This window comes from Condylura cristata, unplaced genomic scaffold, assembly GCF_000260355.1.
Source record: "Condylura cristata isolate star-nosed mole 26May11 unplaced genomic scaffold, ConCri1.0 scaffold00024, whole genome shotgun sequence".
Classification (NCBI taxonomy): Eukaryota; Metazoa; Chordata; class Mammalia; order Eulipotyphla; family Talpidae; genus Condylura; species Condylura cristata.
In genome coordinates this window covers 1717570-1734598 of record NW_004567125.1, presented here as the reverse complement: position 1 = coordinate 1734598, position 17029 = coordinate 1717570, and the positions used below count along the sequence as shown (strand labels likewise).

General features: G+C 35.6%; 1 protein-coding gene across 1 annotated transcript in view; it reads left to right on the top strand.

Annotated features, from left to right (window-relative positions):
- Positions 1 to 17029, top strand: part of BAZ1B (bromodomain adjacent to zinc finger domain, 1B) — a 63388-nt gene that overhangs the window by 17335 nt on the left and 29024 nt on the right. The window contains 3 exon segments of the mRNA XM_012729152.1: positions 690 to 811; positions 3863 to 4060; positions 12268 to 13966. Coding sequence (XP_012584606.1) covers positions 690 to 811; positions 3863 to 4060; positions 12268 to 13966 — 2019 coding nt within the window.

Below are 17029 nucleotides of genomic sequence, written 5' to 3'. Positions count from 1 at the left end.
ATTCCCACATCTAGTTGGTTGCCCAATTCTGTCTTCTAATATTTATTGTTTCCTTTTCCATTCCATTTATATTAATTTAGATATTTACCATGTATCTTTTGATTTCCTCATCTTCAGTTTCATCTTCTCATTTTATTCATCTTTCAGCTGCTGAAAGTGTCATTTTCTTTTTTCACACTGACTTTAAACTCAAATGCAAAGTATTCTTACATCCTGGTAATTCCTATGAAAAAGGGTTTTGATCAGACCAAAAATTCAGTTTCTCTAGTATCCACAAGAAAAATTACAATCTCTATAAGTGCTATATAAGGCCTATTATAATTTGACCTCTTCTTACCTTTTCAGTCTTGTTTTTTGCTATAGATGAAATTTCACAGATGTGATCCACTCATACCTCACTACTTAGTCTCTGAACAACACATTCTAAGTCTTTCCTGCCTATCTTCGAGACTAAGTGAGACATTGTTTCTCTTCTCATATTTTTCTATATTAGCTTCTATTATAGTATTTACCACATTGTATTGTATTCCTATGTTAATTCCTTCAATACTTTAGCTACTGAAGGTAAGAAGTTTTGATTCATCTTTGTATCTCCTCATTGCCTAATAGAAGTGGATAAGATTAGTGTTAATAAATGAGTAGAATTAAAAGAATAATTATTTTTACCAATATTTTATTGATTTGACTAGATGACAGAGCACGAAGATCGCCACGAAAACTCCCTACATCATTAAAAAAAGGAGAAAGGAGATGGGCTCCTCCAAAATTTCTGCCTCACAAATATGATGTGAAACTTCAAAATGAAGACAAGGTTAGTTGCCTTTCCAGAATAAACCACTGCCATGTAGATGTTGTTTAGGGAAATATCAAAGGGTTAGCTTTCTCACAGAATATATGTTTAAAGAATATAAACGAGTGATTCTATAACAAATTCTGAGCAGTTTTATTATGACTAATTTAATAATATTTTCTTTCCTAGGAGATAGTACTTTTTGCTTTTCATAGGAATTACCAGGATGTGAGAATAATTTGCACCTGAGTTTAAAGTCAATTTGAAAAATAAGGATTTGTTCTCAGCAGTGATGACTTTCCCAAGGAAATAGCTTTTCCAAGTTAAAAGTAGAGCAATTTATAATATAATGAAACTCAAAAATTGAGTCAACACTAATTATTGCTTTATAAAGATTATGTGGAACTAGTAATCTAAAACAGTAAATAGCTTTAAATTAAGGAAGTGCTATATAGATTCTGAAATTTTCTTATTTTTCAACACTTTCAAAAATAGGATATATCTTTAAGTTGTTAAGAATTTTTTTCTTAGTATAAGATAAACTGTCTTTTATTGAATATATCTTAAAGCACATGAAATGTGATGCATTTCAGGTACTCATACATCTATTTATATGTGTAAAATTTGAAGTTAGAAGCAGAATGGGAAGCTAATTATGGAAGGCAATGTGAACAATTTATCTTCATGTTTAATATTAATTATAGAAGAAACAACTGTGGCCTGGAATATTCAGTAATTCTTTCAAAGTTCTTAACAGGGAATGAAATTGAGAAAGATTATTGTAATGCTGATCTTTTACTTCTTTGGTATATTGTTTTCTCCCATGTCACACAATATGGGCCAATTTTATTTCATTGTTCATAGTCTTATTTGTTTAGTCATTTGAAGGTATGATTGTATTGCTAGAGTTTCTTTGTATTTGAAAATTGGATTTATTTAAATAAATTTTTTTTAGATTTATTAATACAAGAATTGGGGTGCAGCCACAGGTGAGAGAGTGAGTGGATTCACCAGATACAGAGTGGGGAGCAGAACAGGCAGCTCCACTGAAATACATTGTTGAGTGGAGCAGCAGACAAGACAGGAGAGGCCTGTCACACCATATGGTTTAAGCTCACTGGCCAGGGAGCTAACTCTTGCAGCAGTGGCAACTAATAGCTTGGTAGCACTGAGACTTTAACACCTGCACCACCAGGGAGTTCCCTGAAAGTTGGATTTAAATACAACTTTTCACTGGTTTTCTTACCTCCTGTTTAATCAGTTAAAACTTGCTGAAAAGGGCCCCCTCCCTGGTGGCACAGTAGGTGAAAGTACAGTACTATGAAGCTGTCTGTAGCCACTGCAGCAGAGTTCTATTCCTGGTCAGGGGGATGACTCACATGGCATGGCACACTTCCCAGACCCGCTCACTGCTCCCCAAAGCAGTGTGTTTCAGTAGATCTGCCTTGTTCTGCTCCCTACTCTGTCTCTGGTGAATCTTCTCACCCCCCACACCTCTGGCCTGTACCTTAGTTCTTGTATGCATAAATAAGTAAGTCTTAAAACATGCTGGGAAATTGTTTGGTAGTCTTAACCAAGTTCTAATTATCATTTGTATTCTTTTTTTTTTTTTTTTTTTAAAAATTTATTTATTTGTGCATACAGAACTGGGGTACAGGCCAGAGACGCGGAGGGTGAGAGGATTCACCAGAGACAGAGTGGGGAGCAGAACAGGCAGATCGACGAAGTACATTGCTGAGGGGAGCAGCGGGCGGGTCAGGAGAGGTCTGCCACGCCATGTGGTCACCTCAGGGGCAGGCGGGAATCGAACTCATGCGGAAGCGGCTTTAGATTCTCAGTGCTGTGCTTTAACCCGCTGCGCCACCAGGGAGGGCCTATCATTTGTATTCTTATTGATAAGTCTGAATTTGCTTTGTTCAAATGTAGTGAATACTGTTTGTGGGAAGATACAAATACGTACAAGAAAAAGTGACATATCTGATCCCATACTCAGAGATAATAATTGATGAATGTTGATGATGGTTAATTCTTCATTGACTTTTACAAGTAGAAATATTCTCTAATCATACTGTTTTGTATGGAAACATTTGTAATGTCATTAAGTTTTATTCTAATATGTGTTCAGCTTATAGTATGTATGGATACTCATCAAGCAACTTTATTAAAAATACAGAATCAGATTATAGCACAGTACTATGAAGCTATCCATAGCCACCTGCAATATGAATTCGATTCCTGGCCAGGGAGATGACTCACATGGTGTGGCAGACCTGTTCAGTCTTACCTGCTGCTCCCTTTAGCAGTGTATTTCAGTCAGTCTGCCTGTTCTGCTCCCCGCTCTGTCTCTGGTGAATTCTCTTGTTCCCTGTACCTCTGGCCTGTACCCCAGTTCTTGTATGCATAAATAAATCTTTAAAAAAAAATGCAGTCCCAGACTCTACCACCAGAGAGAGATTCTTCTGATTTATTAAGTTTGGAATAATGTCCAACCATCTGCATTTTAGTAGCACCCTAGATAATCCTGATAAGTTATCCTGACTGAGAGTCATCTTCCTCTGTGTAAATGAGTGTCTGTTATATGGATGTGTTTAATTATGAAAATGAATCCTTTATTGGCATACCTTTATGTATCTTCCCTTTTTTGGGGCCTGTAACAGCATCTGGTGATTGCAATTGATGACTGTCCATTCCTATAGACTTTAACAAGGGAAATTGCTGTTTCAATGGACATATAAATTAAAATATATATATATATTTATGCATTCAGAACTGGGGTACAGGCTAGAGTTGCAGGGATGGTGAGAGGATTCACCAGAGACAGAGTGGGGAACAGAACAGACATATTGACAAAGTGCACTGCTGAGGGAGCGTATATACATTTTTAGGGCTTTGATACATATTGACAAATTAGGATATCTTTTAATATTCTCTAAAAATTATTCTTCAAGCTAGTTTCTTCCATCCTGTTTATTAGATGGAATTATCCTTTTTCTAAAGAAGATATACATCTTTGCTTTCATTGGCTAATTGCATATTATCCCAATGATCAATTATTTATATTTGTTAACCTAGATCATCAGTAATGTGCCAGCAGACAGCTTGCTACGAACAGAACGCCCACCAAATAAGGAGATACTGCGCTATTTTATACGCCATAATGCATTACGGGCTGGGACAGGTGAAAATGCACCTTGGGTGGTAGAAGATGAACTGGTGAAGAAATATTCCCTGCCTAGCAAATTCAGTGACTTTTTACTTGATCCATACAAGGTAAGGTCATTTTTGGATAGCAGGACAAAATACTAGTAGATGAGTTTGTTTTTTCTAATATCTCCAATAGGCTTAGATTTATAATAGATTTTAAATTCTGACATCAAATAATAAAACAGTTTAGATTTTACTGTTTCATATAGATTATGATGTATAGTTGGTAGGGGAGAGAAGACCTTGAATATTATTACCCTTAGTTGGATTTATGTATTACTGTGCTGCATAATTAAAAACAAACCACAATTATATGCAGGGTTTTTTTTATTTTTTATTTTTGCCTTCATTATTTTTGGAATGAGGTATGATATAAATACAAAAAAAAAAAATCTGCCAATAAATTCCAAAAATGAAAGCCAGTTTTGTATATAGTAAGCTAAGATGACCAGCTATAATGGTAGCCTTGACAAGATCGTATTACTTTGTGTGATAGGTTAGTAGAAAATCTAACATTTCCCTTGGAAGAAACATGCTTAGTTTCCTTTTAATTATCTTACTTGATCTTCAAAACATAAAGTAGTATAGTGTCTGTGCGTGTGTATACTAATCTTAATAATCTTATTTTCTGGATGGGGAAACTGGAACTAGTATAATTAGGAGAAACAGGAAGTGCATGACAGAAGCTAAGACATTGGCTTATTGTCTTCTAATTGTCTTATTTCTCTAATAAGATATTTTTTAGTGTAAGTTTTAAAACTACTTATACTTGTTTTGTTGATAAATTTACTACAGGCCCAATTGATAGTTACTTCTTGGTCTCTGGGCCAGAATGTGATCTGGAATGGGTTGCTGATATATTAAAACTGTCAGTCTTCCAGGATTTCTTTTCACCCCCTTTTAATCGTAAAATATAATACATTGTAAGTCATACAACTAAATTATCTCAGTTATCTTAACGTTAATTTTGCTGACAAAAGTGTATTGAAAATTTTAGTTTTCCTAAACATTGGTGAAGAGCTATAGCTATAGTTTAGCGTTCAGCATGTTTTCTTCCAGATCAGTAAGGTCAAGTGTTATCTTCCATTATGCTCTTTAAAATTTTACAATCTGCATAAAATGAAAAAAAGTGTTTAATTGACTTCCACTTTAAGACTAAAATTCCCACAGAACTGTAGTTAACTCTACATTTTTTTCATGAATATTTACTGAGGGGAAATTTTAACTCATTTTGTTTGCTCTGGAGTTTAGAAATTGATAAACTATTGGAGGTTATGAGATTGTTAATCATGACTGCATAAGAACCTTTATATATAAACTCATCTCTAAAGGAATTAGATTCTTAGATATTTAGATCTTTGAATATCTTCCTCTTTGTTTTTAATCTTACAGCTATTATATACTTTAGTGACTCAGGTATATGAATAAATTGGATATTTATGGATAAAATACCTGTTATCTCTGGGTAGCTCTGAGTAAAAGTTTATTAGAACAGAAAAGCTGATCATACTTTTATAGAAGCCACAGACTAAAATTCTAGTTTTTCTGTGAAAAGGCAATTTCTAGAGAAATTGATGACTCAAATCTTCTAATGAGGATTTTTAATATTAATGAAATTTGTCTGTGATTCAGATTGAAATCAGTTATACAAACTATAAGAAGGGAGGGGTACTCCTTCGGAAGAGAAAATGGAACTTAAGTAAAATGTCAATCAGCAAAATTAAGGGCCATCTTTCTATGTATTTCCCCTGTTGTGAATAATTTCTTTGTATTACTTGCTGTTTGATATTTCACTTGATTTTTGTCTCCTGAATTTTACATATAAGTTGTATTTTTCCTTTTTGTAAAATTAGTTTTATTTAAGGACTTTCAGCTTCTCAACCGGGACAGTATAGTAAAGGCACAGATAGAGCATAAAATGGTGCTTTGGAGTTTTTTCTCATCTAAAAGAATTTTAAATAATGCAGTGGGGATTAAAGTTGACTATACGTCATCTGTCCATTCGAAAGGCAGTCATAGGCTTAAAATATATTATCTTTTTGTATCCTCTTTTTGTAAAATTTCATGTTCCACTAAATTGCTACATACAGCTTCTGTGGAGTGAGATGAAGGCTGGAGAGAAGGAAGCAAGTTCTGAGCAGTGGTTTTAGGACTAATGAGGGAACAGCTTTGGGAAGTGAGGAAAATTATTTAGAGTTACAGGAATTTTTAGAGTGTTAGCTGAATAGGGCCCTAGAAAGATCATGAGGATGTGTTTATGGTCTTTTAAACTCTGGGATATAAATTACTTGAGTATAAGAGTTACTTTTATTTTTTTTAAAGATTTGTTATTTATGCATACAGAACTGGGCACAAGCCAGAGGTGCAGGAGCAGTGAGAAGATTCACCAGAAAAAGAGTAGGGAGCAGAACAGGCAGATGGATGAAGTACACTGCTGAGGGGGGCAGTGGGCAAGACAGGAGAGGTCTGCCATGCCATGTGGGTCACCTCCCTGACTGGGGATCAAATTTGCATTGAAGGCTAGCTTCATAGTGCTGTGCTTCATTGCGCCACCAGGGAGAGCCCAACATTTATTTTTTATTGATTTATGTTTTGTGATGTTTTGCATAGCATGTTACAGGGCTAGTGAATTAATTTTACTTTTTAAAGATATATTTATTTATGCATACAAGAACTGGGGTACAGGTCATAGGTGAGGGAGGTGAGAGGATTCAGAGACAGAGTGGGGAGCAGAACTGGCAGCTCGACTAAGATACACGGCTGAGAGGAGCAGTGGGCGGCACAGAAGTCTGCTGCACTAAGTGTCCTGTTGCAGTGGATAGCTGTGGATAGCTTCATAATGCTCTGCTTTAACTGCTTGTGCCACCAGGAAGGGCCCTAAATTCATTTCTTTAAGAAGTTTGCGTCACTGGATAAAATGCTGTTGACGTTCAGTTTAGGTATAATGTAATTTTTGGTAGACCTAATTAGTAACTTGGATTTGCAAGGCATTTAGATGATAACTCAACCAAGATGAATCAGCAACTGTAGTAGACTATTTCCCTCTTGAAATATGTTGTGGTAATTGTGGTTTTTATCCCACAGTGTTTGAACTGGTATGCTCTCAACAGAGAAACTTTTCAATAGAGATGTAATACGAAAATAATTCTTTTTTTAAAAAAAAGATGAAAGGTTTTATTTATTTTTTCATAGAGGGCCTGGGATGTAGGCTGGAGGGGGGCAAGTGAGAGGATTTGCCAGAGACAGTGGGGAGCAGAACAGATAAAAATACTGAAACACAATGCTAAGGGGAACAGCAGCAGAGGTCTGCTGTGCTATATATGGATCAGCTCTCTGCTCGGGGATGGAACTCAAGCCGTAGGGGGCTCTCAGGGAAGCCCCCATAAAATTACACCACCTAAGACTTTTGGAATTCTAAAGTAATTTGTACAGATTCATTCTGGTTCTTTAGTACATTTTAAAAATATTTTATTTTCAAATAATTTCCTACAGAAAAGGTGACACAATACTACAGTTTTCTGTGTACCCTACAACGAAGCCCATAAATGTTAAAACACTACCCCATTTATCTTATTTTCTCTTTTTACATACACACAGATTACTTTGTTCTGAACCATTTGAGTAAACTATAAAGACAAGATGCTCTTTGATGTTTTTATTTTACTATATATTTTTTGGGAAGAATTATGTTAACTTTAATTTTTAAAATAATGTAATGGTTTATTTTTACATCATTTTGTGCATTTTCCCATCTCAGTTGTAATCCCCTCACTCATGTGCCATCACCATAGTCCAGTGCATTTCCCTCCGCCCACTTAACTTTACTGTTTTTAAAAGATGTTATTTATTTATGCATACATACAGGAACTGGATGTAGCTAAGAAGTGTGGGGTGGGGATGGGCAGGAGGATGAGAGGATTCATCAGAGTCAGTAGGGAGCAGAACAGACATCTACTGAAATACACTACTGTGGAGAGCAGTAGGTGAGACAGGAGAGGTCTGCAGCACCATCTGGGTCAGCTCCTTGGATGGAGATCTGACTCTTGTATTGATGGCTGATTTAAGTATAGTAAAAGTTATCAAAGTGAGAAAGTTAACATTGAAACAAAGCTGTTATCTGATCAAATTTTGCTACTTTCCCAGTCATGACCTTACATTCAAAAAGATTTTGCTTTGGTTTTAATGGAATCTAGTGTATCATGTATTGCATTTACTTGTTATATCTCTTCAGTCTCCTAGAACAATCACTGAGCTTTGTCTTTCAAAATTAACATTTTTTTTAAGAATACAAGGCACTTATTTTTTATAGTGCTTTTCAAATCAAATTTATTTCCTCATGATTAGAGTTAGGCTCTGATTTTTTGTGGAATTAATATAGAATTGATGTCTTAATCATATCAGAAGGCACATGATGTAATTTTTCTAGTGATATTATTAGTATATTTTAAAAGATGCTGCTTTTCTTGGTATTTCTGGCCCAAAGATTTTTCTTTCAAGTTTTAACACTTAATGTTTATTAGTTAGAGGCTAGGGCAGAAGCATACTAAATTAAATTATATTAACTTTTGAAGCACTTAAATATTTTATAGTGATGCATTTTATAAATTTGCTGATAAAGGAAGACAAACTCAAGTGAATTTTGCCGTGAAAATTAATATGAGTTCAGTGTATGAGAAGAGTGAATAATCGAACTATTGATTATTAAAGTGTCTAATTTAGGTTTCTTGCTGCTATTTAGTTAAATTTAGAATATGAACAAACTGCTATAATTTTTTTCCATGTTTATCTTACTAGATATCGTTATTTGTGGTGGTGGTTTGTTGTAGGTGACAGTGAACACGATTAGAGTTGTATACAGTTTTTTTCTTGTAGCCTCTCATGTTAATGAGACATTCACAAATAATCTTTTTTTCCATTTCAAAATTAGGTAGGGTCTTTGCCAGAAAACTAATACCGCTAATTTAGATGTTCAGTCTTTTCTCCCTCCATATGCACGACATAGTGGTAGATTACTTGTGCTGAATGGGGCTAGGGAAACCCTTAGCACATAAGTGGTTTTATACTTTTTCAGATCCCCCTGAGTCCAGCCATGCCGGCTCCCATGTGGCTGTGACTGCCCAGCATGCCCCATGTTGAGATGCTCCAGTTACTGAAGGACTGCTCACGCGGGGAGCCGGCCTGTTGGGAGGGGGTTGGGTGAGTTCATTTCTTTCATTTTAAAGAAAAAAGTTTATGGTGTGACTAGGAAAAACACACCTTATAAATAAAAATGGATTGCTGGACCCTCTCATGGCTAAGCCATCCTACTTCTTTCTTATATCATTTTTGCATAAAATAGTGCTTCTAAGTAGAAGAAATTTAAAGAATTTTGTGCTTAACTTGAATGACTTTAAATACAAAAAATTATAATCAGTAAAATTATAAAAGGCTGTTAAAAAGGAACCTTTTTAAATTCTAAGACTGAAACTGTCTCAGATAATCTTTTTTAGTGATAAATTTCATTTTAGAATGACTTCAAATAAAAGCATTAGAAAGCTATCAGTATGTTATGTTGTAATCTAAAGATTTTCCAAGGCTATCTCAAAGTATGGTTCACTTCTGAAAGGTACATGTTTGTCTCTATTTCCTGCCAGGGTAATGTTGTTTTGTTCTGGCATTTGTAAGATGGTCTCTGAAATACTGCTCTCTTTGGAGTATTGGTACTATTTCTACTCACCAGGAGTATGGAATCTTAAGTTGTCTTCGCTAATTAAGTACATTTTGAAATTTAGTTCTTGGGAATTAGAACTGGGCAAATCTGCTTCTGGAGAAAGTTTCCTTAGGCATGGGTAGTGTTTGTTTTTGTAAATTATGAAACCTATTTGTCAGCCCATTTGATGGTGATAGTTGGTGAGCAAAACTTCATTTCAGTCAGGCAACAAAAACAGCCAGCTAGAGGAACAATTAGAGGCAGGTTGGCATTTAAGTTAGAGAATTTAGCCAGAAGTAGTATTTGTTAAGAGCAGCCTGTATTTCTACCTATTGTGTGGCTTTGATTCTGAGTTTATCCTGATTATTATATTCTTATTTAAATCTGATTTGGCTTTAAGTATAGTTTACTAAGTTTAGTAAACCTTTTTATTCCTAAGAAAGAACATAAGTTTTCTAGATCATATCTGGATTTATTTCACCATAGCCTTTCTTCAGTATCATAATTTCATATTGGATAGTCTTCAGATGCTTGTTTGCCTCTAGTCTTACCTCACATTATCCTGTCGTACTCATTGCCTCTAGATTGCTTCTTTACATGGTTGCTCTTACTAAGTCCCTTCCACTCAAAAACCTAAAGTTCAGCAAATGTTGGAATTTTTTCCCCCCTAATTTTATTAGAACTGTGGTGGGAGGTGGGGTGAGTGAGAGGTTTCACCAGAGACAGAGTGGGGAGCAGTATTATACATTGAAATACATTGCTAGGCATGTCGCAGTCAGGAGAGGTCTGTGGGTTAGCTCCCTGGCCAGGGGTCAAAATCCAGCCCTAGGGCCCTAGCCTTAAAGGCTCAGAGACTTAACCCATTGGCTACCAGGGTGGCCCCAATGTCAGGAGTTAATGCTCTTGTGCTTATTTATAACGCTGTGTGCTTAGCTGCTTTTGATAATAGAATCAAGTTATTTTAGAGGTACCTTTCTTTTAATTGGTTGAAACATTTTTTTTTCAAATTGGCTATACTTTTTTGTTTGGTTATTTTATTTAGTTTGTGTTTTAGCTGCCAGTCTTTTTCCTTTATAATGATATCCTTTAAAACAACAAAATCAAGTGGTGGTGTTTGGGGCCATCCACATTCAATCAGAGAAACAATGACAGCATAATAAATTGATTGCAGTTTAACCTATTAACTAGTTCTATATTATGGGGATATGGTAGAGGAGACAGTGTATGTCTAGGAGAGAGGGAATGTGAATGTGCTAAAAGAAAGACTGATTACTGGGTGGGATTCGAGATGCACTTGAGAGGAATAGAGTAAAACCACATACTGTCATTTTATCTCCTAGTCTAACCATATTAAAACTGAATGTGTGCAGGCTAAAGTAAACAGCTAAAGCAAGAGAGACAGGGGAACTGTAGGTTTATGCAAGATTGATTGTAATGATTGAATGGAATTTAATCCTGCTGAAGAAGGATAAGAAAGAGGATGGTGTGAAGGTGACAGAATTAAGGTCCTGGTGAGACCTTAGGATTGTAGAGATGGGGTAGTAGAGGAAATGAATTTGAAAGATGTGAGGGATAATCAAAGAAATGTATGAAACAGAATTGAGAGTGCTTGATAGTTAATATATTTCTGGAAATGAGTTCTTGAGTTGTGGGGAAAGGACAAAGAGGACTTTGATGCAGCAAGGAGACCAGGTTCAGGAGGACTCTTTACTTATGAGTAGTATTTTTGTTATTGTTAGTGTGGTCATTGATTCTTTCAGTAAGAAAATATGCTCCTGAATTTAGGTGTAAGTACTTAAATGGTATACTTTCTATTCAACAGTATAAAATACCCCCAGTTGAAACAAAGGTTTACAAAGGTTTACATTCAGTCCTAACTCAAGAGTAAACTTCTCAGATGTTGCCATTATCTAGATTAGGTATCCTAATCTTGGACCCGCGGATGGACTTTGAAATCATATGTATAACTTTTTTTTTTTAAGATTTATTTTTATATATTTATGTATACAAGAACTGGGGTATACAAGCCAGAGAGGCAGGGGGTGAAAGGTTCACCAGAGACAGCGGGAAGCACAAGAGGCAGATTTACTGAAATACACTGCTGAAGGGAACAGCAGGTGAGATATGGGAGAGGTTAGCTGTGTGTGTGGGTTATGCTTCTGGGTGGGGTCAAACTCAAGTCTCAGTGGCTGCTAATAGCTTCATAGTGCTGAGACTACTTGTGCCATCAGGGAGGCCCCATGTGTATAATTTTTGTATGAATGCAAAAGGATTTCTGGAGACAAGGGCTCACAGATTTTATTAAGGTATTTAAGATCTGCTGAGCTACATATAGACAAGAAATAATTGCATAGCAAAGATGTATAATTTTAGACTATAAATTTTGAAATAAGAATATTAAGGGAATTTTGTGTTCTATAGCTTAAGATGGTAGTTAACATTTATGATTTTTATTTGTTTCAGGGATATGAAAACAAATACGTAACTTTGTCTGAATAGCTGGGGGAAAATGCCTTAGGATGCTTAAACATTGCTTCATTAAGTTATTTTTAAAATTGATTTTGCTCCTGTTCTTAAATTTTAGTACATGACCCTCAACCCTTCTACTAAGAGGAAGAATGCTGCTTCCCCAGACAGGAAGCCCTCAAAGAAGTCCAAGACAGACAACTCTTTGAGTTCACCACTAAATCCTAAACTGTGGTGTCATGTACACTTGAAGAAATCCTTAAATGGCTCACCACTCAAAGTAAAGAACTCAAAGAATTCCAAATCTCCAGAACAGCATCTTGAAGAAGTGATGAAGATGATGTCACCCAACAAAATACATACTAACTTTCACATTCCTAAGAAAGGCCCATCTGCCAAGAAACCAGGGAAGCACAGTGACAAACCTTTGAAAACAAAGGGCAGGAGCAAAGGCATCCTGAATGGACAGAAATCCACAGGGAATTCTAAATCTCCCAAAAAGGGCTTGAAGACACCTAAAACCAAAATGAAACAGATGACTTTGTTGGATATGGCCAAAGGCACTCAAAAGATGAACCGAGCCCCACGGAATTCGGGGGGTACACCTAGATCCTCTGGTAAACCTCATAAACATCTGCCTCCTGCTGCCCTACACCTTATTGCCTACTACAAAGAAAACAAAGACAGGGAGGACAAGAAGAGTGCCCTGTCCTGTGTTATCTCCAAAACCGCTCGTCTTCTTTCTAGTGAGGATAGAGCTCGTCTCCCAGAAGAATTGCGTACCATTGTTCAAAAACGCTTTGAACTTCTTGAGCACAAAAAGAGGTGGGCCTCTATGTCTGAAGAGCAACGCAAAGAATATTTAAAAAAGAAACGAGAGGAGCTGAAAGAAAAGTTGAAGGAGAAGGCTAAGGAACGAAGAGAGAAAGAAATGCTTGAGAAACTAGAAAAACAGAAGCGATATGAGGACCAAGAGTTAGCTGGCAAAAATCTTCCAGCATTTAGATTGGTGGATACCCCTGAAGGACTGCCCAACACACTCTTTGGGGATGTGGCCATGGTGGTGGAGTTTTTGAGCTGTTATTCTGGGCTACTCTTACCAGATGCTCAGTATCCTATTACTGCTGTGTCCCTTATGGAAGCCTTGAGTGCAGAAAAAGGTGGCTTTTTATACCTGAATAGAGTGTTAGTCATCCTCCTACAGACATTGTTACAAGATGAAATAGCAGAAGACTATGGTGAATTGGGAATGAAGCTGTCGGAAATTCCTCTAACTCTGCATTCTGTGTCAGAGTTGGTGAGACTCTGTTTGCGTAAATCTGATGTTCAGGAGGAAAGTGAGGCCTCAGACACAGAGGACAATAAAGATTCAGCGTCGTTTGAGGACAATGAAGTACAAGATGAATTCCTAGAAAAACTGGAGACTTCTGAATTTTTTGAGCTAACCTCAGAAGAAAAGCTACAGATCTTGACAGCACTCTGTCACCGGATTCTTATGACGTACTCAGTGCAAGATCATATGGAAACCAGACAGCAGATGTCTGCAGAGTTGTGGAAGGAACGGCTTGCTGTGTTGAAGGAAGAAAATGATAAGAAGAGAGCAGAGAAACAGAAAAGGAAAGAAATGGAAGCCAGAAATAAAGAAAATGGAAAAGAGGAGAATGGGTTAGGCAAATCTGATAGAAAAAAAGAAATTGTGAAGTTTGAGCCCCAAGTAGATATGGAAGCAGAAGATATGATCAGTGCTGTGAAGAGCAGACGGCTGCTTGCCATTCAAGCCAAGAAGGAGCGAGAAATCCAGGAGAGAGAAATGAAAGGTAAACTCTCTTGTTGAGAGAAATGGAAAGTTGTTTAGAAGAGAGTAAAACGAAGGAAATTAGGAGTAAAGTCTTCATTTGTCATAACTGTTTATTTCTATATATAATAATGAGGTATGTAATACTCCAGCAGGCTTGTTTAGCCTGGCATTGTGCAGTTAATGATAGTGTGACCACTAACGTGATATTAGTATCATTTCTAGGTGAAGTAAAGAATCAAATTCACAAATACCCATAGTAGAAGTAACTTTTGATTTGGAAATTGCTGACCTGGGTTTAAATCCTCTCTAATTTAGCTATATTCTTTTGGGCAAGTTATTATCCATGCTTCAATTTCTTTTTAATGTTTTTTTTAGAAGACTATTCTAACAACTCAGTGACAAGGTGTTTGAAGCCCTCAGCATAGTTGCCTACACAGATATTTATCTGTCCCTCCTTGAGATGAGATGTGAGAACATAAAAATTGGGGACTTTGATGACACTATAAAATCTGACCTTTTTAGATAGCTTTACTAAGAAGTAGTTTACATGGCATACAATTCATCTGCTTATAGTATACAAAAATCAGTGATTTTTTTTTTTAAAACATTCACAGGTATATACAAATTTCACTGTGGTCAATTTTAGAACACTTTTTTACCCTAAAAAGGAACCCTGTATGCTTTAACTGTCATCAATCAACCCATCCTTCCCAATCCTAAGTAGTTAACCATTCTGTTACTGTCTCTATAGATCTGCCTTTTATAACTTACTATATAAATGGAATTGTATTATAAAAATGTGGTCTTTTGTAACTGTCTTCACTTAGACTGTTACCAATTTTCCTCGATGTCATAGTATGTTTGTTAAAATATTTAACAAATGGAATATTATCAGTCATATACAAAAAGTGATGAAATACTGAGATATACTATGATACCCATAGATTTAACTCCTAGACTACCAGGGAGGCCCCTCAAATTGTTGTCATTTTAATTATTGAATAAGTGTTCTTATGTGAATACAAATCTCTTATATGTGATCCAGAAACATTATTGTCTGTTTTGTATGGTTGTTAATAAACAACCATTTTGTGTATTCATTTTGATAGTTTTCATGGACTTAGAAATTTAGACTTTTTTGATGAAATCTAATTATGTAATTACACACATTTGGGGGGAGGGGTGTTGCTTTTGATTATGGTGATCAGATCTAGGGTCATGAAGATATACCCCTGTGTTGTCTTCTGACTCTTTAACAGTTTTAGCTCTTATTAAAGCCTTTGGTTTATTTTGACTTAATTTTTGTATCTATACATAGAAACATACATAGATACCCCATGAAATGATGTAAGAGTCTGGCTTCATTCTTTGTATGTTGTGTCCTACTGTCATTTGTTATAAAGACTATTCTTTCTCCACCTTATGATCTTGGTGCTCTCCTCAAAAGTCATTTGACAAAGGAATATTGATTTAGTTCTCAACTCTCAATTTCTATTTCATTTATCTGTATGTCTGTCCTTATGACAATACCAGTGTCTATGTTAATATAAAGTTGTTAATAAATTTTAAATTGGAAGATCTATGAATCTTCTTGTTCTTCTCTGGATTGTTTTGAATCTTGGGATCCTTTTGAAGTTCCACAATAATTTTAGAATCCGCTTGTTTAATTTCTTCAGAGAATCCATCTGGGAGTCTGGTAAGAGACTTAAACCTATAGATCACCAAGAAAATGTGGTGTATATACACGGTAGAGTACTATTCAGCAAGTAAGATAACCTCATGCCATTTGTAGCAACATGGGTAGAGCTGGAAGGGATTGTGTTCAGTGAAATAAGTCAGAAAGAAAAAGAAAAATATCGATGGTTTCACTTATAAGAGGATTATAGGGAAACCAAATAAAAGATCAGAAAAAAAGATAATAATAAAAAATAAATTCCCAGGCAACTAAATCAGAGACAGTAGGTAGGGGGTAGGGGAAGGAGAGGAAGTAGAACGGGAGAGAAGAGCACAAGGGACCATGGTGTACCGGTGAATTGGTGGTAGAAATTTTATGGCACCATACCTGGGAGGAGAAAGCAAACATTGTATAAAAGTGAATAATGTAAAAAATATATAAATTAATAAAAAAATTTTACAGGTGAATTTTGGGATTATTGCCATCTTAATGGTATTTTGTCTTCGATGTATGAACACAAGATGTTTTCAATTTATTTGGATCTTTAATTTCTTTTTGTAATCTTTAATTTCTTTCAGTAATGTTTTATTTAGTCAAAATTTGATACTTAAAAAAATATTATTCCTAATTAATTCTTAACACCCAAGAGTTCTTCTCTGCCCTCCCTCATTCATTCTTTCATCTCTCTTCTTGCATTATGAGGACCTTGTCACCAGTCAGTACATTTGCTTAATTGATCACCCTTCATACAATGTCTACAAAATTAGTTTCAGAACTGCTACTAGTCACAAAAGAATCTTCCTAGTAAATTTAAGCTCAGGTTTCCCCTATAGTTTTTTTTTTTTTTTTTTGTCTTTAAGACTAAATCCCATTGATTACTGTTATAGTTTCCAACATATGAAACTTTCTAGTTTATGATATGAATATGGTAAATACCATTTATTTGCAGAAATGGATACTAAAGAGAGATGGATAGATAACCTAGAGTTGTCTTAAGTTTCATATAAGAGATTTTAGGGTAAGTCAGACAATTTTGTTATTTGAGGAATATTTCTTGTAAAGTAGATTTTTTTGTTTATACTCCTTAAGGCCACTGGAATGTTTTTACATATGTATCTTGTGTGTGAGTATGGGTACATATGTACTTTTAATTGTATTCAATTCAAAAGAATGATCTAACTGTATATATGACTTAAGCTATATTTTACAAGAAGTATAGTAATTTCTTAAATGATTTTAAGTGTTCCTTTGTGTGTTAGACTTTTATTTTATTTTATTTTTTTTAAGATTTATTTATTTATTCATACAGAACTAGGGTACAGGCCAGAGATGGGGAGGGTGAGAGGATTCACCATGAACAGAGTGGGAGCAGAACAGGCAGATCAGCGAAGTACACTGCCGAGGGGA